Source organism: Euphorbia lathyris, chromosome 1 (assembly GCF_963576675.1).
Source record: "Euphorbia lathyris chromosome 1, ddEupLath1.1, whole genome shotgun sequence".
Taxonomy (NCBI): domain Eukaryota; kingdom Viridiplantae; phylum Streptophyta; class Magnoliopsida; order Malpighiales; family Euphorbiaceae; genus Euphorbia; species Euphorbia lathyris.
In genome coordinates this window covers 81647279-81671243 of record NC_088910.1, presented here as the reverse complement: position 1 = coordinate 81671243, position 23965 = coordinate 81647279, and the positions used below count along the sequence as shown (strand labels likewise).

Sequence of the window (23965 nt, the reverse complement as noted above, 5' to 3'; positions counted from 1 at the left end):
TCGCACAGCGCGTCGTGTGAAACCCGCTTACACAAACTGTTAGCTAGAGTGTAACATAGACTCATCACTAGGGCCGAAAAAAGTTTGTGCTCACATATGCCAAGAGTTTCAACTGGACGGCAGAATTCCAAACTTCATTTGATTAGCTAAAGCTTTTTATAGCTTCACCTCCACTACTCAGTAGACCTCTACCTAGAGAAACTTTATACTTATACATAAGTGTAGTAGAAGATTAAGTTGGCGTTATACTAATTCGGTAGGAAGGTATATAGTAGTTTCCAATTTATTATGTTAGCAGGGTTCTGAGAGATGTAGAGTTTAAATATCCAAGGCTGGAAAAATTGGCATTAGGGATGGTAATTACAAACATGCAAAGTAATTCTAGGGTGGGTCAGGATAATAGAGAACAGGCTGGAAGCACAACCAAACGGCTAGCGAACAATTAGATTTCTCCCTAATGAATAATATCATGCACATAGATCCAAGGTAACTTTCACTAATCTCACTAAGGTCATGTCTCCCATGTTCCAGAGATTCTACTAAAAGCATGCAAACTAGTATAAAACATGGGCTCACAAGAACTCTTAAGCATTAAGAACAAGAAAGCATTTTAACCACGAGGCTAAAAACCCTTGGCATATCAATTGATCGTGTCTCCATCCTCAACTAATATGTGTTAGATTGCATTTTTTGTTCTCTAACCCGAGTCTCCTCTATGATCATCCAACTAAAGCATAGGCTAGCTAGACCTATCATGAATTGAGCACCCAACCTAACAATCATCCAAAGATATTCTTGCACATAATAGGGAAGAAAAACCACTTACATCCACCAGCCTAAGGTTGGCTTCAGCCCGTAGCGTGACTACTCACTCTTTGTCACCATGCAATGCAAAAACAAATGAAGCTTAAGTTTGGTCTATATTAGACCTTCTCTTATTGATAATTCTAAAATTGGATTTCTGATCCTACAATGATAATTCAGCACAACAGCCCAAAGTGGGTTTAAATACACAAGATAACTAACAAAATAATAAAACAAAGACAAAACTAAAGAAATCAGCAACTAAGAACAGTCTGCCGAACAGGGCAGAACAGTCTGGCACAAAAGACAAACAGTCCGGCACAAGCAGACAAAACAACTGCTGCATAGAACAGTCTATAACATAAGACAAAATAGCATGCAGTAAAGGAAAAAACAGCACAAGCAGACAAGTCTGCCTACAAAAGGACAATGTTCTCTTTTCAATGATTCATTCAAGATGCATGCAAGGACTTATTGACTTAGAAACTTGTTGTATCAGCATTGGGACATCTCATTTCTCCTTCCCAAGCCTACCTCACGTGGCCTCTCTTTCTCTCTCCTGATTTGATTGTTCTTGACTCTTTTCGAACAAGATGAAGCATCAGAGAACAACCTGCACAAATAAGGCAATTTATAAGACTTTATGGATAATAATTGGTTCATCTTAGTTCTAATTTGAGTCTAAGTCCCATAAATATTTAGGTATAAATTGCACTTATCAAATACCCCCAAAATAGACTTTGCTTGTCCTCAAGCAAACACTAAGACATAACAAAAGACACCAAAGGTAAACTAGAAACACTAATGTGAAAGTAGACACAATTTTAGAGAACCGACAGCAGAAAATGCAAGGATCCTAAAAATGTTGAGATACTTTCAGTCTCAAGAAAAAGACAAGTAACCAAGCAATTTCAACTTCAAACATTCAATCAAAAGTTCTTGTTTTTCAACTGAAGTTGTAAAATCATGTAATGAGCCTGAACTTTAACTAGCTTAATTAAAACAACTTGAAATTAGAATGCCCCACTGGAGTAAACACGCAAGTCTCTCAAAGTGTTTAGGTTTAATGTGTTTTTTCACTCAACAGCTACTTCATGAGCAATTAAGAACTATAAACTTGCAAATCGGCCAAAACTCTACTGCTTTGAATTGAAAATAAGCACAATCAAAGGGTCTTAAAAGGGTTGAATCGGGGCTTAGGTGTATGGGTATGAAAGGGATAATATTAGGCTAAAGAAGACTACCAAGCTAAAGAAAATTGAGTAAAGTTGTAAATTGAAGAGTAGTTAGTGCAAGCAGACAATGAAGAATAGGAATAATGCTTACTTTTGAACAAGCATAGAGAACAGTCGGCTAGACTTAGTTTTTCAATTTTTTGTCATTTTTTCATTTTTTTTGCTGAATTTTTTTCGTCTTCTTTTTAATTGATAAAGCACCGTTAAAAAGTTTGCACATTGTAAAAAAATTCAACTTTATCTCAAGACAATTAATTAGCAAACTTGACAGACTTCAAGGGACATTTTTGGAAACTAAGAGTGAAAGGCTAAGGAATAGTTTGGTGGCTAAACAAAAAAAAGGTTTGGCTCAAGTTGGGCTTTTCTAAAACATGGTGAAATAAAATAAATACAAGAGTGGCTTTTTAAGCTAAGTTGGGAAAAACCTAATGCCCAAATCATTTTGTGCTCATCAATCAATCATGCGGTTTTGAAAAGGCAACCAAAGCAAGTTCTAAACTTAACCACTCAAGCAAGCTCACTTAGAAGAATAAGAGCAATTTAAATTTGCTAACCATTGGCTCAAAGCTCACTTAAGTAGGTAATTTGCATTCTGACTTCTAATGCATTAATTAAAATTAGCCAAAGTTCATTTTCAAGATAGATAACTTTGAAAAACACTTGAAATGATCAATTGCTTAAGCTCATTGGATTTTTCAGTTGATTGATTGTATTCAAGTTAAAAGATCCATAGATTTTCTACTTAAAGTTGAAAAAAATCACCTTTTTTTTACTTTTTTTTTTTGTAAAAATAGAAAAGATTAGACAAAAAAGAGAAATGAATTACGACATAAAACAATTTTGTCCAGGTTGTTCTATTACACAGGTTGTTGCACAGAACAACTTGGCCAGGTTGTTCTATTACGTAGACAGTCGCACAGAACAACTGAACTGAACAATTTAATACACGAATGAGAAATGCAGAACAATTGAAATTAAAACAATTGAGGACAAGTTAACAAATCAGGCTTAAGGGACACCCAAAATAATTGCTTAAGACATCATATCAATTTGCATAAGGGGTCCAAAGATAGGGGACCCCCAAAATAAGGCTTTACAAAGTCATTATGTGAGTAAGCAAATTTTTTCAGGGGGGTCCAAAGACAGGGGACCCCCAAAATAGATATCAACTATAATCACATAACATTTAGGTGCTCAACATGCAACATAATTCGAATGAATGTAGGTGCATTTTGCATGCTAAGCCACTTCCAAAATAAAACCAGCAGTGTCCTCAATGCTAACAAAAGATAGAGAATCTGTTTACCATGTTCTGCTCATGCAATCAAAGAGAAAAGAGTTTAGAGACATTACCAGAACAGAGAGATTCCACAAAATAAGACAACAAATTAACTTATTCGACCATGCTCCAATTGGTGTTTGGAGTAGACACGACCATGCTCCAATTGGTGTTTGGAGCGGACACTAGTTTTGGTTGCTCTTCATGGTGGTTCATATACAAATGATGCATATGGTGGGTTAATATATGGAACCTTTTAAGTTCAACCCTCCACTTCGTGCCATGGAATAACTTGCAATTTTTCTTCCACTAACTAGGGCAGGTTGCTTTGCCAGATTGTTCTCCTATTTCCACCAATAATTTTTAGAACAGTCAGGCAGTTGTTCTGAACCTTCCTTGCATTCTTTTTTGGTATCATGAAATTGGTTTCCTTTTTCTAAACAATTTTTCTTGATCACATCCCTTGGATCTTTTAGCTTTTGGGAAGAGCCTGCTTGTTCTGCAAAATTGATGAACAATCTGCATTCAATTGTAATATGGCCACACTTTCAAGTTTATGCTTGTTCTCCAAGAGCTCCATCATGAATTTAGCATACATGGGCATTTGCATCAAAGCATCAATAAGAGGTACATCAACATGAAGTTTTTTGAAAATCTTTAAAAATTTATCAAATTGTTTTTCCAATTGATGATGCTTTAATCTCTCCAGATATGGAATTTTTGGTATGTATGTAGGAATAATCAGATTCTCTGGACTGATTTCAGGAACAACTTATTGAACAACTTGTGGTTGTGCTGGAACAACGTCATTTTTAATCTGAACAATCGCTGGTTGTTCTTCTGCCTGTTTGTTCTCTATCAAAACAATCGTTGTGGTTGTTCTATTTGGCTCGACTAGTTTTTCACTATTCCTAAGCATGATTGTTGTTGGTCCCGTATAACGTGACAAGGTTAGTTCCAAGGGGGGATGGGAATTATTTAAAATTTTGTCCGTTAAGGCTGACTTCTTTTCCTTGAGAAAAGGTTTACACAGCGGCGCTAAGTAGTTTTAAGACACAAGCTTAGTCAACTGGTGACTAAGTCTATTTCTTTCCTTGAGTCAGGAGATAGCACTTAAGTCTATTCCTGAACTCAACTTCTTAGTGCACTCAACTCAGCGTGAGTTCGTTACTTAGTCAGTTTTATAGCAAGCAATATATAAAGGAGTTTAAAGGTTAGAAATATGTTGCTCAGCAGACATATCCTGGTTCGGCTTCTCCACCTACGTCCAATACCCGGAACTCGTTCCGAGCTTTTTGAATCCTCTACTGAGCTCTTTAAAGGTAGAGCACGAAACCTTTTACAACAGAAGCTGAGTATATAAGAGTACCTTCCTCTATTCCTCTACTCACTCATATAACTACCGCTGAGTACTATAACCGAGTACTCAGCTTCTCCTTTCTATTCTTCTAGAAATGATAAGTGTTTGTCCTAAACAACAGTTGCTAAGACATTTTAGATGAATAAAATCACTCTAGAATTTTACACAATGATTGGAATTGGTGTAAGTTTTGCTTTGCTTTTCTCACAGAACTTCAAGTATAAATTTGGTCAGCGTTTCGACTTGATTGAAGATCTGCATTGAATGAAGCATTCGAAAGGCCTATTTATAATGACACTTCAAGCGCCGGTGATTTCGAATTTCGAAATAACCATTGGAGGCAAACGGCTTCCTGTCGCTTTCACTCAGGTCGTGCTCAGTGTCGTTGGCCAATGAGATTCTTGCATCTTCTGTCTACGGCAGTGCTCAACAGCTTTTCGTCAGATGAACATAATGTTTCGACATTTATAGTAAAGTCTTCCAGACAGTTTACTGCGTCTTCTAAGCTTTACCCAAAGTAGAAATACTGTCTCTAAGTTGGTTCTGTTCTGCCGCTGACCTGACTACCTTGTCGCTTAACTCAGCAGCTTCGTCTTGAAGCTATTTGGTCGAAGGCTTCTCGATCCTTCTTTATGCTGGGCTGGCGTTTCACTTGATACGACTGCATTTTATCTTCCTGGACCGTGAGGTCTTGATCTGTTGACTTGGGCTTGACTTCCTCTTATGGGCCTTTAGGCTTTTTATCTTAATGTCTTATAAATCAATTAACTTAACATTGAACAAACACATTAGTGTGAATAAATCAAAGCATTTAAATTTAATGTGTTGGAATATTTTTATCAAAATAATTTTGTCAAATAAAAATCATGTGGAAATGTGTTTCAACAATTGCTTCTACCCCTTCTCTTGGATTTGGTTTAGTCTTACTTGGAAAGACTCTATTGTTCTTCGGGATAACCATATCGGTTAGTTGTTGCATGCGAGTCTCCAAGCTCTTGATTGACTTTTGCTGTTGTTGCATAAATTGCATCATCATCTCCTCTATGTTGGATTTGTGCTCTTCTTTTGGTGGTAGAGGTTTTGCATACTTTTGAACAAGTTCTGGTTTTTCTTTCTGTTTACGAACAAGGTGAGTGGGAATGTCTTCTGGCTATTCCTGAAAAAAGTGGAAATCATTTTTACAACCAGAATTCTCTTGTTGCTTTAAAGAATTTCCCAAAAAGTAACATTGTTCTTGGGTATAATTCTGCGCTTTTCTTCTTTCACACTCAATGCTTTGATGATTTCCTCCACAAAACTCACAACTCAAAGGTATGCTTGGAACAACCGAAACATTAGTCATTTCCATTTCCTTCAATTTTTTGGACAATGCTTCCACTTGTTCTGAAAGTTGCAACATAATTTTTGCTCCATGAATCCTCTCATTTCCACCATTGCTCCTCGAATGCCATTTATGTCTTGTTCTCACCAATTTTTCAATCAATTCATAGAACGCTTCCGCCTATAGCTCATCAGGATCACCATTTGCCACTAAATCAATTTGAATTTTACATGCATTACTCAACCCATTGTAAAATATTTGCATTTGCATCCACATGGGTATCTTATGATTTGGCACTCTTCTCAATAACTCTTTAAATCTCTCCCAAGCTTCCGGAAGTGACTCATCATCACATTGGGTGAATTTGAAAATCTCATTTCTTATGCGGACAACCTTGGAAGGTGGAAAATATTTTGTCAAAAAGGCTCCAAGCATTTGATCCCAAGTTGTGATGGATCCCGGTTGCAAAGAATTGAGCCACCTCTTTGCTTTGTCCTTTAAAGAGAATGGAAACAACTTTGACCCGGTCACATCATCAAAAACGCCCCTTTTAGCTTTGAAAGTATTGCAAACATTAAGAAAATCATAAATATGATCATTAGGATCCTCATTTGGCAATCCACTAAATTGAACAATTGCTTGCAATATTTTTATCATGGAGGCTTTAATCTCAAATTCATTTTCTCCTTCATCCGGTATCACGTTGCATGACTTATGTCCCATAAATGAATGTTTTGAATACTTTTTCATTCGTAAGGGTGGAACATCTTCCTTCATGTCTTTTTTTTGTTCCTCTGCTTGTTCTTCTTCTTCGGCTGCTTGTTCTGACTGAACAACTGCACACTTAACAAACAGGTGAGAACCGACTGTTATACAAAAAAGCAATGACTTTTATTTTCTATCCCATGAAACGGCGCCAAAAACTTGTTGTCCCCCAAAGGGTGTGACTCTAGCAAGTGCACTAGGTACAAGTAATAAATTGATAGTAAATTATCGTCTCCATAAGGATAGAACAAGCAAAAGTCATTGGTATTTAAATAGAACAGTCAGATTCTTCGAACATAGAGTTGGATGACTTAAAATTGGAGTTTGAGTAATTAAAATTAAACACAATAAATATAATACATAAATCAGAGTTAATAACAAACATGCAAAGTAATTCTAGGGTGGGTCAGGATAATAGAGAATAGGCTGGAAGCACAACCAGATGGCTAGCGAACAAGCGGATTTCTCCCTAATGCATAAGATCATGCACATAGATCCAAGGTAACTTTCACTAATCTCACTAAAGTCAGGTCTCCCATGTTCCAAAGATTCTACTAAGAGCATGCAAACTAGTATAAAACGTGGGCTCACACGAACTCTTATGCATTAAGAACAAGAAAGAATTTTAACCATGAGGCTAAAAACCCTTGGCATATCAATTGATCGTGTCTCCATTCTCAACTAATATGTGTTAGATTACATTTTCTGTTATCTAACCCGAGTCTCCTCCGCGGTCATCCAACTAAAGGATAGGCTAGCTAGACCTATCATGAATTGAGCACCCAACCTAACAATCATCTATAGATATTCTTGCACATATTGGGGAAGAAAAACCACTTACATCCACCAGCATTAGGTTGGCTTCAGCCTGTAGAGTGACTACTCACTCTTTGTCACTATGCAATGCAAGAAAAAATGAAGCTTAAGTTTGGTCTATATTAGACCTTCTCTTATTGATAATTCTGAAATTGGATTTCTGATCCTACAATGATAATTCAGTACAACAATCCAAAGTGGGTTTAAATACACAAGAAAACTAATAAAATACTAAAACAAATACAAAACTAAAGAAATCGGCAACTAAGAACAGTCTGGCATAAAAGACAAACAGTCTGGCACAAGCAGACAAAACAACTGCTGCATAGAACAGTCTGCAGCATAAGACAAAACAGCCTGTAGTAAAGGACAAAACAGCACAAGCAGACAAGTCAGCCTACAAAAGGACAATGTTTCTTTTCAGTGATCCATTCAAGATGCATGCAAGGACTTTTTTACTTAGAAACTTGTTGTATCAGCATTGGGACTTCTCATTTCTCCTTCCCAAGCCTGCCTCACGTGACCTCTCTTTCTCTCTCCTGATTTGACTGTTCTGGACTCTTTTCGAACAAGCAGAAGAATCAGAGAACAACTTGCACAAATAAGGCAATTTATAAGACTTTATGGATAATAATTGGTTCATCTTAGTTCTAATTTGAGTCTAAGTCCCATAAATATTTAGGTATAAATTGCATTTATCATGTGTTGAAACATATTTCCATAATGATTTTGATTTGACAAAATTATCTAAATTAGAATTAGATCCCCAAGATAAAATATTCCAATACATTAAATTTAAATGCTTTGATTTATTTGTTACTAATGTGTTTGTTCAAGTGTTGTTTGAGTATTTTATTCACAAGTGTAAAAGACATTAAGAACAAAGCCCAAAGCCTATTAAGCAAGGTCAAGGCCCAAGCAAAGTCAAACAGATCCAAAGCTTATGAATCAACTCAACCCGGCAAGAAGAAGGATCCATAAGACTTGCTAACTACTTCACAACGAAGCCACTAAGTTCAACGGACAATAGATAAAGTAGAAGTTGACTTAGCAAACTTGGAGACAAAGGCTACCCAAATGAGGAAAGCTTCAGTTGAGCCAGAACAGTTGTCGTTCCGCTGTCCAGGAATCTTTACCATAAATGGAGAGACAACCTGATGCGTACTGACCAAAAGCTACTGAAGCTCTGAACAAGACAGAAAAGACTACATTCTCATTGGCCGAAGACACTAAGCACTGAGGGTGAAAGGGACAGTAGAGCCATTTCTCTCCAATGGTTATTTTGAATTTTGAAATGATCGAAGGCTCAAGGTGTCACTATAAATAGGCCTTTCATTTGCTTCATTCGATGCAGATCTTCACCAAGTCGAAACGCTGACCAAATTCCTACTTGAAGTTTCTGTGCAAAAAAGCAAAGCAATCTTACACCAACTCTCATATTTGTGTAAACGATTAGAATAGATCTTACTAGTGTTCTTTGTTAATAGAACAAAAATCTTATCAATTCTTAAATTGTTAGGAGACTCTGAGTTGCTCGGTTTTAGCACTCAGAGGTATAATAGTGTTGAGTATAGGATATAGAGGAAGGTACTATGTATACTCGCTGACTATTGTAAAGGGTTTGTGCTCTACCCAAAAGAGCTCAGCAGTGGATTAAAGATCGGAAGGATTCCGGGAACTGGATGTAGGCAGGAGGCTGAACCAAGATAAAAATCCTTAACTCCTTATCTGCTTGCTTTTTATTGTGCCTAGTAAAACGCTTAACTGAATACATATTGAGTTGTGTTATTTGGTGCTGAGCTCAGGAATAGACTCTCAAGTGCTATCTCCTGACTCAACGTTAGAAGCAGCCTTAGTCCTTGATTAACTAAAGCTGCAAGTGTGATGCAAGTGCCGGGGAGGTAAATTTGTTCAGCGATTCTCTGCAGGGATTAAACAGTGTAACCAGGAACTGACTGAAATCATGCACAATCTGGAACTGAACGGGTCTTCCCTAGCTATAGAAAAAGGAGCCGAACTAAACACATTGTTACAGCAGGAGGAAGATTACTGGAGGCAACGTGCCAAAGGGTTCTGGTTGCAAGGGGGAGATCGAAATAGTGATTTTTTCCACAAGTAAGCGATAGGCAGAAAATGAATTAATAAGGTGCTAAAATTTCAGTGGGATGACAGCAGCTGGGCAGAATCGTAGGACGAGATGCGAGAGGTAGTTTTGAGATACTTTTAGCAGCTGTTTGATGACCAAACCAGTAGCACGTCGGATAATCTCGGATTAGAGGCAGTGACAGGCCGAGTTTCTAACAGTATGAACGCGAAGTTGATAGCATTGTTTACTTTGGCAAAATTCAAAGCGGCTACCTTCTCTATGCACCCTGATAAGTCCCCAGGGCCCGACGGATTAAATCTGGCTTACTACCGTTGGTGATGCCGTGTTCGAATCCTACAATCAATGGCTAAGTACAGGTATTTTCCCACAACATATTTTCCACACTACTATTATACTTGTCCCAAAGGTTGAAAACCCCATTGCAATGAAAGATCTGAGGCTTATATCGCTCTGTAACGTTATTTACAAGATCATGGAAAAGGTCTTGGTGAATCGTTTAAGGTAGATACTCCTTGCTATAATCTCAGAGGAACAATCGGCTTTTGTACTGGGACGGTCAATCTCTGATAACGTTATTGTTGCTTTTGAACTCGTCCACACTATGAAGAGAAAGGTCCAAGGGAAACAGGGATGAATTGCACTCAAGATCGATATCAGTAAAGCTTATGACCGAGTCTGATGGTCCTACTTGCAAGCTATTATGGAGAAAATGGGGTTCCACTCAACCTTTGTGAGGTGGATTATACAATGTGTCCAGGCATTTAGCTACCAGTTTCTTCTAAATGTGGAGGAGGTAGGACCACTCTACCCGATGAGAGGATTGAGATAAGGGGACCCCTTATCACCATACCTCTTTATCCTTTGTGTAGAAGGCCTGTCAGCACTGTTAAAACAAGCAGAAGGGGCTGGGAAGATTCAGGGGCTGAGAGCTAGCTTACATGGGCCGTGGATATCTCATATATTATTCACGGATGACAGTTTCTTTTTTATCAGAGCAAACACGAATGATGTTCTAACTATGATGGGCATACTAGAGAAGTATGAAACGACATTAGGCCAATCTGTGAACTGTCAGAAATCTGGAATCCTATTCAGCCCAAATGTACCCACATAGGACCAACTGGTGCTCAAAAATATGCTCGGGGTCACAGCATCACTCAATACTGACAGATATTTGGGACTTCCCTCCCTCATTGGAAGAAAAAAGAGATATGTCTTCAGCTATCTGCGGGTGAGGCTTTGGCGAAGACTTTTTAGTTGGCAAAGCAGATTCCTCTCACAGGCAGGTGAGGAAATTCTCCTAAAAGCAGTGGCACAGGCTATCCCAACCTATTGCATGAGTATCTTTTTATTGCCGATTACACTCTGCGATGAACTCCAGCGAATGATGAACTCGTTCTGGTGGGATTTTAGTGCGAATGGGAAGCATATTCGATGGGCGGCCTGGGATAAAATGTGCTTGAGAAAGGATGAGGGAGGTTTGGGTTTCTGCCACCTTGAGTCGTTTAACCTTGCATTACTTGGGAAACAAGCTTGGAACTTGATTACTAACCCGAATGCTCTGGACTATAGAGTTATCAAAGCCAAATATTTCCATGAAGGGACATTCTGGACGACTTCTTTGGGTAATAACCCAAGCCTAGTTTGGAGGAGTATCTTAGAATCAATGGCTATTCTTGCTAAGGGATGTCGGTGGCGAGTTGGGGACGGCAGAAACATCAACATATGGACTGAACCATGGATACCGAATAAGCCGCCATTCATGGCCACATCAACGATCTTAACTGGTTTCGAGAATTACAGGGTGGCTGATCTTCTGGAGGAGGGTCGGGGGAGGTGGAACTTAGGGCTGTTGTTGGGGATCCTTAATCCGAAAGATGTGACTGAAATCCTGACGATACCTACTGGCTATACAAAAATAGACGATGCTATGATATGTCACTTTGATCGGACAAGGAGCTATAATGTAAAATCTGGCTATTGGCTTGCTTTTGAGAACTGGCTTGGGGATGATAATACTGTATCGCAGAAAGAGTGGGCCCTCATTTGGAATCTGAATGTCCCCCCCAAGAGTGAAGATCTTTATGTGGAAGTTGTGTGCTGGTTATATCCCCACCTGGGAAAAGTTGGCGCTGCGAGGCATCCCGATTCAAATAATTGTGCTGTTTGTGGGGTGATTGGTGAACACCGCTTCCATGTGTTTGTTGATTGCAGGTACGCGGAGGAATGCTGGAGGGCGGCGGGAATGAACCTGACTGATATTTAGATGGATGACTTTGAAGAATAGTGTGGCGTCTAGTTAAAGGGATTCCAACGATTAAAAGATCGGGAGGAGTTTTGCATGGTTCTATGGAAGCAGAGAAATAGCTCTCTTTGGAATGCAAAGTTATTACCTGCGCAATGAGCAATTCATGCTGCAAGACAGTTCCTGACTGAGTTTCAGCAATTCTTGCCTGGGGAGCGTGAGGGACTGCCGCCACTGAGTAGAAATCTGAACTCGCACTGGCAACTTCCTTCACTCGGTGGTCTAAAAATAAATATGGATGCTGCACTTGATGAACAGGGATGTCGGGTCGGTATTGGCGTCATCTGTCGAGACGGTCTGAGATGGGTCCAAAACTGCTGTACGAAAGTTCTTCAAGGAAGATGGTTGCCACAAATTGCAGAAGCCGTCGGCCTCTATGAAGCCCTCAGTTGGGCACAGGAGCAGCAAGTACAGGGGCAGTATATGCAGATCGGTGCGATCGAAATGGATGCGAAGTGTGTCATGGATGCGTTCCACAGTACAGTACGTAATGGTTCTGAATTAGGGAGCATCATAATGAGGTGTCGTGCTAGCGCGGTGCTGTGTCATAATCCCACTATCTCACATATCAAACGTCAAGCAAATAGTGTAGCGGATAGATTAGCAAGAGATTCTTTTTACTGGCCTAGCCCATGTTTCTGGGACTCAGGCCCTCCTTTTGTGAGATCACTGACTGTTTCCGATGTAACACATTCTTGATTTATAAATGACAACATCTTCATTCAAAAAAAGGTATAGATATAAGATTACAACAAACTATATCTTTGTCAAAAAAAATAAAATAATAGTTATAAATATAAGGGATAAGTACAAAAAAATGCATGTGGTTTACCTATTTTGCAAACGCGAACCTGTGGTTTTTTTTTTACAAACAGAGGTATGTGTTAAACGCTGTTAGCTAACAGAAACCAAATTGACTAATGGTGTTAAAATTTAAAGAGAAAAGAGTTAATTTGGTCCTTATATTTATTTAATAAATTAACCCCCTTAATTATCTAATTATCACAAATAAACCACAAAATCAAAAATAAAAATAAAAAATATCATCTTCTCCATCTATTTTTTATTTTTTACTTTCCTCCTTCTTTGTCTCTCTTCTCTCTCTCCTCTCTTCTTCTTCTTCTTCTTCTTCTTCTTATTCTTCTTCTTCTTCTTCCTCCTCTCCTCTTCTTCTTCTTTTCTTCTATTTTTTTTTTAAATTTTGATTCCAGAATTTCTGGAAATTTCCAGCAATTCTAGAAAATTTCTAAACCACGAGAGCAGTTTTTCTAAATTGGTCAAACCAACTGATTTATTTTTGTAATTTTTCCTTAAAAATATTAAGCAAAAAAAAACTAAACTATAATATATAACTCATTGCATCGCGTGGGTATTCGACTAGTCGGTGGTTTTCACCTGACCAGTCACTGTTAGATCTAGGTGTTAGAATCCTAGAGTGGAGATTAAAATCATCATAAAACTTAGATCTAATAAGCCTCGATCTAACAGTGACTGACCAGTATATATCGATTATTATACATATATAGCTTTCTTTAAAGAAGGATGGTGAAGAGTTTGCTAAATAATAAGTTAGTTGCATTCATGATCTATCCATGTATCATAAATGGAACATTAATGTCATAAAACTTTATTTATAAACATTAAACTTATCAAACTTTGCATATGATTTATCGTGTAGACCTTTTAACAAAATTATGGCAATAAAAGTCACATGGATATGTGGATAACACTTAAAAGAAAACAGATTCCACGTAGATTAAAAGTTTTTGAAAAATAACATGCCACCAAACCCACCCTAAACCACCCGATCGGAGTTAAAAGAAAAAAGGAATGAGCATGAGTTTTCATAAATACGTTGCGATGAGTTTGATGATATGTTATTTTTATTTTTATTAACAGGGGACTTTAAAGGAAGATGACATAGGTGGGCCTCCAATCCAAACTTATTTTTTTATAAATTCAAAATTCATTTCAATTTTAATATAATTATTCCAAAAAATAATTATTATCCTTTATTTGAATTTAGAGACGATTCTAGGGGAGCCGACATGGACACATGCCTAGAACCTTCCTCCCATTTTAGGAGGTTCCAATCTAAAACTTTTTTTTTATATATAAAATTCAAAACTTATTTCAATTACAATATAATAGTTATTGAAATCTCAATTGTCAAAAATTATTCATAAAAATAAGCATTACCCCATATTTAAATTTAATAGTATTCGTATATAGAAAATAAAAATACATGATAAATGAAATGAAAATCTACAACAATAACACACGATGTCTCTTCTTTCTCAATCAATGTCTCTTAATAACAGTAGCACAATAGAGGATCTACAAAATTTATTTCACAACTTATCTTTTAACAATAATAAAGATAAGTTATAAATTTAGTCATATGGTTATTGGGGGTAACAAATTTAGTTTCTATGTACAAAACAACGGAATTTTAAGCCTAACATTTACCAGAGCATGCAATTTCAAACTTCATTAATAGAAGATGAGTTCTTTTTCATTAATGGAAGATATGCAATTTCAAGTCTTATTGCTCGAGGTTGAAATGTAATTAGAACATGAAATTGCACGTAAAAAAAAATTTCAATTTTCATTAATGAAACTTGAAATTGAACTGTCTGGTAAACATTAGGCTTAATATTGCACTTTTGTGTATGTAGGGCTCGTTCTTCTTCAACAACCATAGGACTAAATGTGTATTGTACCCCACAATAATATAGCTATTAACTGTTTTATTCTTTGCAAATAGATCAAAAGTTTGATCTTTATTTGATTCTTCTTTATCGAGTTAGACATTAATTAAATTTTATATTTATTAAATTTGGATTTGCAAAAGAAGTGTAAAATGAGAGCTGCATATGGTTTCTAAAACAGTGGAGCAACCCCTATTAATTAATCTACATAAAAAAATTCTGATGTCCACATATCCATTATGGTGACTATTATTGCTGGAATACGATCATAATAACTAGAGGAAAATCAAATACAAAATTAGATGGTAAAATGTTCAGAAATAAAGTTTTATAATATTTCATTCCTAATATTTGAAGGTTTATAGATACAATTAAATTATGGTATGAGCAGCTTGCAAAACAACTCAAAGGCTACATTTTGTTGCCAAAAAATATCGTATAGAAAAATGTTTTCTTATTTTTTGGTGTTTATTTGCTTAGAAAAATAAGTAAGCAGACAATTTTAAGTTGGTAAACAAACAAATATATGAAAAAAATGTTTTAACCTTTTAAAAAGAGTAAAATATTTTCCTAAACTTTTTTTAAGCCTATTTTATTTTTTCTTACTCTTTTAAAAACAACAATCAACCACCATTTTTTTCATTTCCGATATTGTCGAACACCAAAAAAGCATTTTATTTTCCAACAAAATACTTTCTTTTACCCAATATTTTTTATAAACAAACGAGATCTAAATATTTAATTTAGCTTAGCTTGTTGGTTGAGAGCTTACCTATAATCCTAGAGGTTATAGCACTAAAAAAAAAAAGATTTATGGGTACAAATTGTTTGGGACAATTTATACTTTTTGTCCTCGATTATAATTTTGAAATTAATATAGGGGATGATTATATTAATTGCCCCCAATTCTTTTTTAATATATAATAGGGGACAAAATTAAATTAGTAGAAAATAATTATATTTTTATATATGAATATATTAACAACAGGCACAAATATTTTTAAGTCTAACAAACTTTTACTTTCTTCTCTCTCACACGCTTTAAACCCAACAAAGTGAAAGCCCCATCCATCCCCATCTTTTGCGATACTTCAATCCCTATTCTCTAAATTGAAATCTTCAAATGCCCTGGAATCACTCAAATGATCGATCATCACTCACCTTCGTTCATCTCCGTCCTTCCTTCCACTTATTATTTTCTTCCCCAACGGCAGCAGGTAATTTCTCTTCTATTAATTGATATCCTTGTGGTTACGAGGTTTGGATTACATTTATGCTCTTATTGCAGCAAAAAACAATTGTTGCTAAGAAGATTCTTCTCCTCACTAAGCTCTTTCACGATTAAGGAAGGAAGGATGAACCACTGCAACACCGACGACGGGAGGAAGAGACACCACCCGGAATTAGACTGACGTGGTGAGGAGAAGCAGCCGTCTCCGCTGCTTAAGAGGAGAGAGACAGAAAGAGGTAAATCTTTAATTTAGATTTTTAATTGCTTAGGGATTTTAGTTTTAGGTATTTTTAAGATTTTAGTTTTAGGATTTTAGGGATTTTTATTAAATTGAATTGGTGAATTAAATTGGATTGAATTGGTGATATTTAGGGCTTTTAAGGATTTTGATTAAATTAAATTGGTGAATTGAGTTGAATTGAATTGAATTGGATTCAATTGGTGAATTGAATTGGATTCAATTGGTGAATCCAATTGAATTGGTGATATTTAGGGATTTTAGGCATTTTAGTTGTAGGGATTTGGAAGAAATTTCTCGAAAAGTATTTAGTGCTCATTTTGGCCAACTCTCCATCATCGCATTGATTGAGGGTCTCCTCTTTCCTTTCTTCCTAATCCCAATCCAAATCCATGTCGCCCTCCTTAACCCTAGTTACTTTAATATCATACCTGGAAAGAGTAAATGTCAAGCCAGAGCTAGTCTATAGCGATTCTCACCCTAGGGTTAGGTATCATAATAGAGTCAAGTAGAACAGAACGATTAGCTTAGCAGTGAACAAGAATCATTCAATCAGCTCCAGTGCTGGGAGTTCTCCTTCTTCTTTTGCTATTTCAAATAGGATATGAATTGAATGAAGAATAAATTCACTTAGATAGAGATAGAGGCAAGGCATAATAAGCGATGTTGGAGGCAGGGCTCCTAGAAGTGAAGCTCATACCCGTCGAAAGGGAAATGATCCTTAGGTAAGAAAGGCCCCTCTCTTCACTAAGCTAAGCCGGAAAGAGAGAGAGTTAGATCCGAGCATAGCCATAGAATTCCTCTTTAACCAACAGGGGAATGTATTTCCTACTTTCCCGGTAAGATAGAGCGGAGACAGATAGGCTTTTAAATGTCAATACCCACATATGTAAGGAAAAAGAAAAAGAAGTGAAATTGTAGTACCATGTATCAGTCACTAGTGAAGAACCCTTTCGCTGTCAGATCACAGGAATTAGCACCTAGAAAGGGAGGCGCTGAACCAACTGGAAATTAATAAATAGTGAAACAAAAGCATTACCCAATGATAATGATACGAATGTGGAAAGATCAGGATGTGAGAATCATGTAGATGGATTGGCTTATTCCATGTAGCAGTACTTTAAGGGGTTGAGTTTAAAAATGGCCTTGCTCCCTTCTTTCCAGCGGAGGCTGCTGTGGCGGAGCCAACAGCAAAAGCACTAGTCTCCGTTGATCACCGGGGAGCAGCATAGGTGGCAAGAACTAGCTAGGGTTTAGGTACCAATTCGAAGAGCATTCGTTTTCATCTTCCTATTCATACTAACCACTAGTAGAGCGAGGCTCCGAAGGAGCAATATATTGAATTGGTGATATTTAGGGATTTTAGGCATTATCCTTATTTTGACTCTTTTACTGATATTTTCATTTTACACCTTTTAAACTAGTTCAATGTTCATATGAATTTCATCAAACAGGTTGGTTTCTGAATGAAAGAGAGGGATCTGTTGAGGCATCTCATATTGCCTATTATGCTTGGCCGTCATTTGTGATTAATTCGGATATCACATCTGGTGAGAAAGATACTGCTGAACAATGCTATATTGGACCATTTGATTCTTAGGTAAGGAGTTTTGCTTTTTTTTTTCTTTTTTGCTTTGATAAGCTATTAATGTCCATAAAACTATAAAATGTGAGACCATCTAATCTTCTGTTCTTATAATGCATGTTGTATATTCGTTTAACATTTTATGCTTATTAGCATTAAACTGAGTTTTGGTCAGTGTTGTTTCCATCTTCATTGTTTTTTGCATTTTGTTTGTTTGTTGAATTGGAAAGTTCATATTGGATTTGCTTGATGTCTTCATTTATGATCTACAGGTGAAATTGAAAAGATAATCAATTTACAGCAAAATGGTCTATAATTGATTTACAATAAAATGGACTACAATGAATAAAAAAGAGTTGGTTATTTTGCTTAGGCATAAAATAGTCACAACATTAATTAAAGACCTATTTGGGTCTGTTTGGGAGACTTACTTCTTTATTTTGTTTAATTACTTAGTGAATCACCTTGTCATTGATCTGTGTTATGTTTATAACATTAATTATCAGGTTTAACTTTCTTGTGGATTCTTATATATTCTCTATAAAATGGTGTTTGAATAATACATATGATTATTTTGTATGAGTTTTAACTCATATTCATTTTAGTGTTGTTACAAGATTTTGTAATCACACATGAAATTTTGACATAAGTTTTTTTCTCATATAGGTTCTACTATAGGGAAAAGTAGTTGTTATTTGCCTTGCCCAAGGGAGGACCAGGCATGCATGAAATGCTAACACCAACAAGTGTTATCGTTGGAGCTACTCTCGGGAAGGTATGGGCTATATTAAATCTATTTTCTTTTTTATTGACTTCTATAATAAGTTTGTGTTTCTTTGCTCTATGGATTTGAAATCGGTCAAAATTGAGAATATATGTTCTTAGCTATCCATTCCTGAACTTTTGAAAGATTAACTTTGTATCTAGCTATGCTTTTCTATTTAGAAATGATTTTATCAGTTTCAGAATTCATCTATAATACACTAACTATGCTGCCTATACTTTTGGGAGTGATGGTGAGAATAATTATTTGATTTAGGAAGGCAAATGTTATATGCATTTTATGTGTGTACTTGCAGATGAATGATTTCAGAAGAATGAAACGATTTAAAGCTAAGGGGGATATGGTTTAATTGATCTTAGGAATTATGATAGAACATATCAGAACCGATCTTATTTGGGAAGAATGAGCTCAATAAGCTTATACTTGTTAGTTCCTTTGTTCTAATCATTTTTTTGTTGAATATTACCATTACATAATAAATCATTTTGTGTTGATTTTTTTTTCTAATTTATGTCTATAAATGAGGTTATGGTTTGCTGTTGAAATACGAACCTGTAAATTACCGATTATGGTTGCTGTTGAAAAATGAACCCGTAAATTACCGATTTAAAATCAATAATTTATTGGTTTCAATTAATAATTAGCATATTATTTTTTAGTGTCGTCCTTTATTGTAAGGACAAAAATATGTCACTATTACATGGGGACGACAATTGTCCCTAAGAATGGGGACGACAACCATCCCTATGAACGGGGATGAAATGTTGTCCTTAAGAACGGGGACGACGGTCGTCCGTAAGAATGAGGACGATATATTGTCCCTAAGAATGGGGATGACAGTCGTCCGTAAGACTAAGGACGAGATGTTGTGCCTAGAAACGGGGACGAGAGTCGTCCCTCTTAACGGAGACGACAGTCGTCTCTAAGAATGGGGACGACAGTCGTTCCTAAGAATGGGGACGACATCATGTTTTTCGTCCCCTATAGAATCAAGGACGGAGGAAACAAGGACGAAAAATAGGGACGGCAAAATTGTCCCCAAAAGTATAAGGGACAAATTTTTATGTTATTGGGGACGATTTTTGTCGTCTCTGAAAGTGCTTTTTTTTGTAGTGTAGGTTCGAATCACATGGGGTGGGGTGGGGTGGGTTGAGGTTATGATTTGACATAGTTGTAAATAGTTTTTAGAATATGAACTTCTGTGTAATTTTTCCTAAATGTAAGTCGGCCTTTTTTTTTTTTTTTTTAAGATATCAACAACTTTTAATGTCACTCTCTATTATCATACTTAAGTCTAAGTTTATAGATGTATATAAATAAAGAAGAAAGTAAAAAACACAATTTTGAATATAAGAATGTAATTTATTGACTAAAATGAAGCATTTATATTGAAAATAAAACAAGAAACGTTTATTATTGAAGATTGGCAGCCATATTATGTTTATTTTGAAGTAGAATTATTGCAATTGAGAGTATTAATTAATGTCCAGCAAGAGTCATCAATTTATTCCAAGCAGGACGTGTAGAGATGTCGTTCCACCAAGCATTGACATTCTTTCTAGTTCGAACCAAATGACTTAAGCCAAGAGCATCAACAAGATATCTAAGAGAAGGCATATGGGTTAAATCAGCAAGTGTGAAATAATCTCCTCCAAGATACTTGGAATTGGATAACCTATCCTCGTAGACATCGAAAACTTTGTCTAGCTTAAGCTCGCAGGTTTTGGCTAATTTGATGTCTCCTTTTTCCCCCATTTGGGGCTTAATCAAAAGTTGAAGCACAATAGTATAAACCAAATCATTGAAGGTATGGGCCTCCACTTCAACCCATTGATCAACTATTGCTTTCTCTTCTAATGTTTTCCCTGTCAAATTCGGCCCTCTTTCTTCATATTTTGTTGCATAGTATCTCATTATGGCCCTCGATTCTTTAACCAACAAAAAAAAAAAAAAAAGAAAAATTAATAACAATTGAATGAAAGAAGGTGTTAAATAAAAGAGCAAAAAACATACCGAAAAGCCTGAAATCACCGTCTTCTACAAGTGGAACAAGGCCAAATGGGTGTTTGAGAAGGAAAGAAGGGAGTTTGTGTTGAGAAGAATGAAGATCAACATTGACAATTTCAAAAGGAATATCTTTCTCCAAAAGGCAAGCCATTACTCTTTGTGGGCAAGCAGCATAAACAGCTCCATACACTTTCACTACCATCTTATCTTGTGCCTGCCTGCCTGCCTATTATGTCCTCTTATTTATATATATGTTTAATTGGGGGTTGGCACATGTCACCAATCCAAATGGTTGGTGGCCATGCTACCATATACACTACACCCTCCATCGTTTAATTCATCTACTTACTATTCAAATAGATGCTCATTCAAATTTCATCTTTAAACTTCGCATACATCGCCTTTCATTTCACCACTCATTTTTAATTATGTTTGATTTGAACGATTTTATCAAATATGGCTAATTTTAAAATTGAATGGATACTTCAACTTCAATTTTCGCTAAGCTAAACCACAACCAAATTCACCTTTAATTCATTCACATACTCTCGCTTTTCATAGTTTCTTACACGTGCCATAATTTAAGCTATCCAAAAGCAAATATGAGAATGGTTTGTTGGAAGGCTTATTGTACACGTGTGTGAGTAAAAAAAATTACTAAATCAATTTTTTCGTATATATATACATGTAATCATTTGGGTGGTCTAGAACAAATTTTTACATACCAATGTAAAACTTTTCAAAGTTAAGTTAGATTTGGATTACAAAAATAAGATTGGGTTAAAGAAATTTATCGTCTATCATGTATTAATCAAATTAAATTTTCTAATTAAATACAAACTCAATGATCATCTTGAATCTTAATTTGTTAAAAATAAAGGGCCCCAACTCATCCATAATAAAAGTAGCTCCAAAGGTTAAAAGGGTCGAAAATCATATATGGTAGGAGTGATTCCAAAGGCCGGAGGAACCTGGATCCCTCCAAACCCTCCCTTGTCTCCACCTTTGGCAATGAGTTCTACTTCATTTTCTAATGCACTTAACAATAAAAATTGACTAGTGATAGTTATAGCTACAAAAATAATAAGAAATAAAAAACTCATTTATCAACAATAAATTAAAAATGAATTACTAATTAAAATCGATGGATTACATTATAGTTTTTCATTTTAAAAACTAATGATTAATCAATTATAAAAGCTTAACCGGTTATATACATAATTATTGGCCCTCAAAATAAAGAATTTATTTTTAGTTTTATATAAATAAAATGTATATAGTAAATTTAAAATAAAGTTCAGAAAAAACAGCTCACACATTGTGTGAGCTGTATAGGTTCTCAGACACATAGGTCAAAGGCCACTCACACGCTGTAATCACATTAATTGAGAAACTAACACGTCCATACTCAAACTACACATATCCGATTGAAACTAAAATTATTTGTAAAATACCACTAGCAATAATATATATATATAGGGATCAAGTGAGAACCATCCTTTAGGTGAGAACCACCTAAAACTACGTAGTTTTGAGTGTAAAATTTAATTAAAAAACGCTGATACTAGGTTCGAACCTAGCCTCCTTACTTACACTTCACAATGTTTACCACTGAGCCAATTGCTTTTGTTGTAATTTATGTCGCGCGCTGATTGATATACCATTGCCCTTTTAGCTTCTATTGTTTAATATTTGATGCATACACTTATTAATATTGATTAAATTCGCATAATAATTATTAATAGAATAAAAAAGAAATGTACATAATAATGAATTATTAATAGAAAAAAATCTAAGAACATGCTCTAATTTCTTACTTATTTAATTCATTTATATTCTTGTAATTTATATTTTAAAATGTTAAGGACGATGTTCTAAATATTGTTACATATGTTCTAAACTTTATAATTTGTGTTCTAAAAATTAAGATAATGTTTTAAAAAAATAGTAAATATATGGGCCATTTTTTTTGTTCAAAAAAAAAAGCTCACATTCTAAATAACATAACGTATGTTCTAAATAACATAACATATGTTCTAAAGTTTATAGTTTGTGTTCCAAAAATTAAGTATAATTTTCTAAAAAAAAGCAGTAGATATCTGGATCGTTTTTTCACTTGTTCTATAATATAATTTATAACTCATGTTCGAAAAAACATAACACGTGTTCTAAAAAACATAACGTATGTTCTAAAAAATATGTCGTACGTTCTAACTTCATAGTTCGTGTTTTAAAAGTTAAAATATATATTATAACGTATGTTTTAAAAAATATATAGTTTGTGTTCTAAAAATTAAGTATAATGTTCTAAAAAATCAGTAGATATCTGGATCATTTTTTCATTTGTTCTATAATATAATTTATAACTCATGTTCGAAAAAACATAACACATGTTCTAAAAAACATAACGTATGTTCTAAAAAATATGTCGTACGTTCTAAACTTCATAGTTCGTGTTTTAAAAGTTAAAATATATGTTCTAACGTATGTTTTAAAAAATATATTTTCTTATATAACATAAATTACAAAAATATAAAGGAATTAAATAAATAAGAAATTGGAGCATGTTTTTGGATTTTTTCTATTAATAATTCATTATTATGGACATTTTCTTTCTATTAATAATGCATTATTATGCAAATTTCTTTTTTTTCTATTAATAATTTATTATTATGCACATTTAATCAATATTAATAAGTGCATGCATCAAATATTAAACAATAGAAGCTACATTCTACCAAAACAAAAATAGAAGCTACAAGGGCATAGGTATATTAAGCAGTGCGCAACATAATACACAAGAAAAGCAAATGGCTCAGTGGTAACGAATGTGGAGTATAGCTGAAGGGTCTAAGGTTCGAACTCTAAGAGTAGCATCAGTATTTTTTAATTAAATTTTACACTCAAAACTACGTAGTTTTGAGTGGTTCTCACCTAAGAAAGGGTTCTCACAAGAACATTCTCATATATATATATATATATATATAATTTTAATATTTTTAAACATACATATTTATTTATTTTTTAAGAAAACATAAATATTTATATTTAGTTTTTAAATTTAAAATATTTAAAAATTTATTTTGTACAAATGTTTTTAGTTGAATTTGAATTTTAATAATTTATAAAACTCTAGGTGTTTTGAAAAGTGCATTTATCTTTACTATTAAATTATATACTTTCAAAACTACGTAGTTTTGAGTGGTTCTCACCTAAAAAAGGGTTCTCACAAGAACACTCTCCTATATATATATATATATATATATATATATATATATATATATATATATAATTTTAATATTTTTAAACATACATATTTATTTATTTATTAAGAAAAATAAATATTTATATTTAGTTTTTAAATTTAAAATATTTAAAAATTTATTTTGTACAAATGTTTTTAGTTGAATTTGAATT

General features: G+C 34.9%; 1 protein-coding gene and 1 long non-coding RNA gene across 2 annotated transcripts; one reads left to right on the top strand and one right to left on the bottom strand.

Annotated features, from left to right (window-relative positions):
* Nucleotides 1-15719: 15719 nt before the first annotated feature.
* On the top strand, nt 15720-19048 carry LOC136203410 (uncharacterized). Its single transcript, XR_010674821.1, has 5 exons — nt 15720-15920; nt 15992-16170; nt 17627-17772; nt 18424-18532; nt 18837-19048. It is a non-coding gene; the product is annotated as an uncharacterized lncRNA (long non-coding RNA).
* A 778-nt stretch (nt 19049-19826) lies between these two features.
* LOC136210806 (glutathione S-transferase F12) lies at nt 19827-20894 on the bottom strand. Its single transcript, XM_066002220.1, has 2 exons — nt 20555-20894; nt 19827-20469 (listed from the first exon to the last, which is right to left on the bottom strand). The coding sequence occupies exons 1-2, from the start codon at nt 20748-20750 to the stop codon at nt 20021-20023; spliced, it is 645 nt and encodes a 214-aa protein (XP_065858292.1). The 5' UTR covers nt 20751-20894; the 3' UTR covers nt 19827-20020.
* Between the last annotated feature and the right edge of the window lie 3071 nt (nt 20895-23965).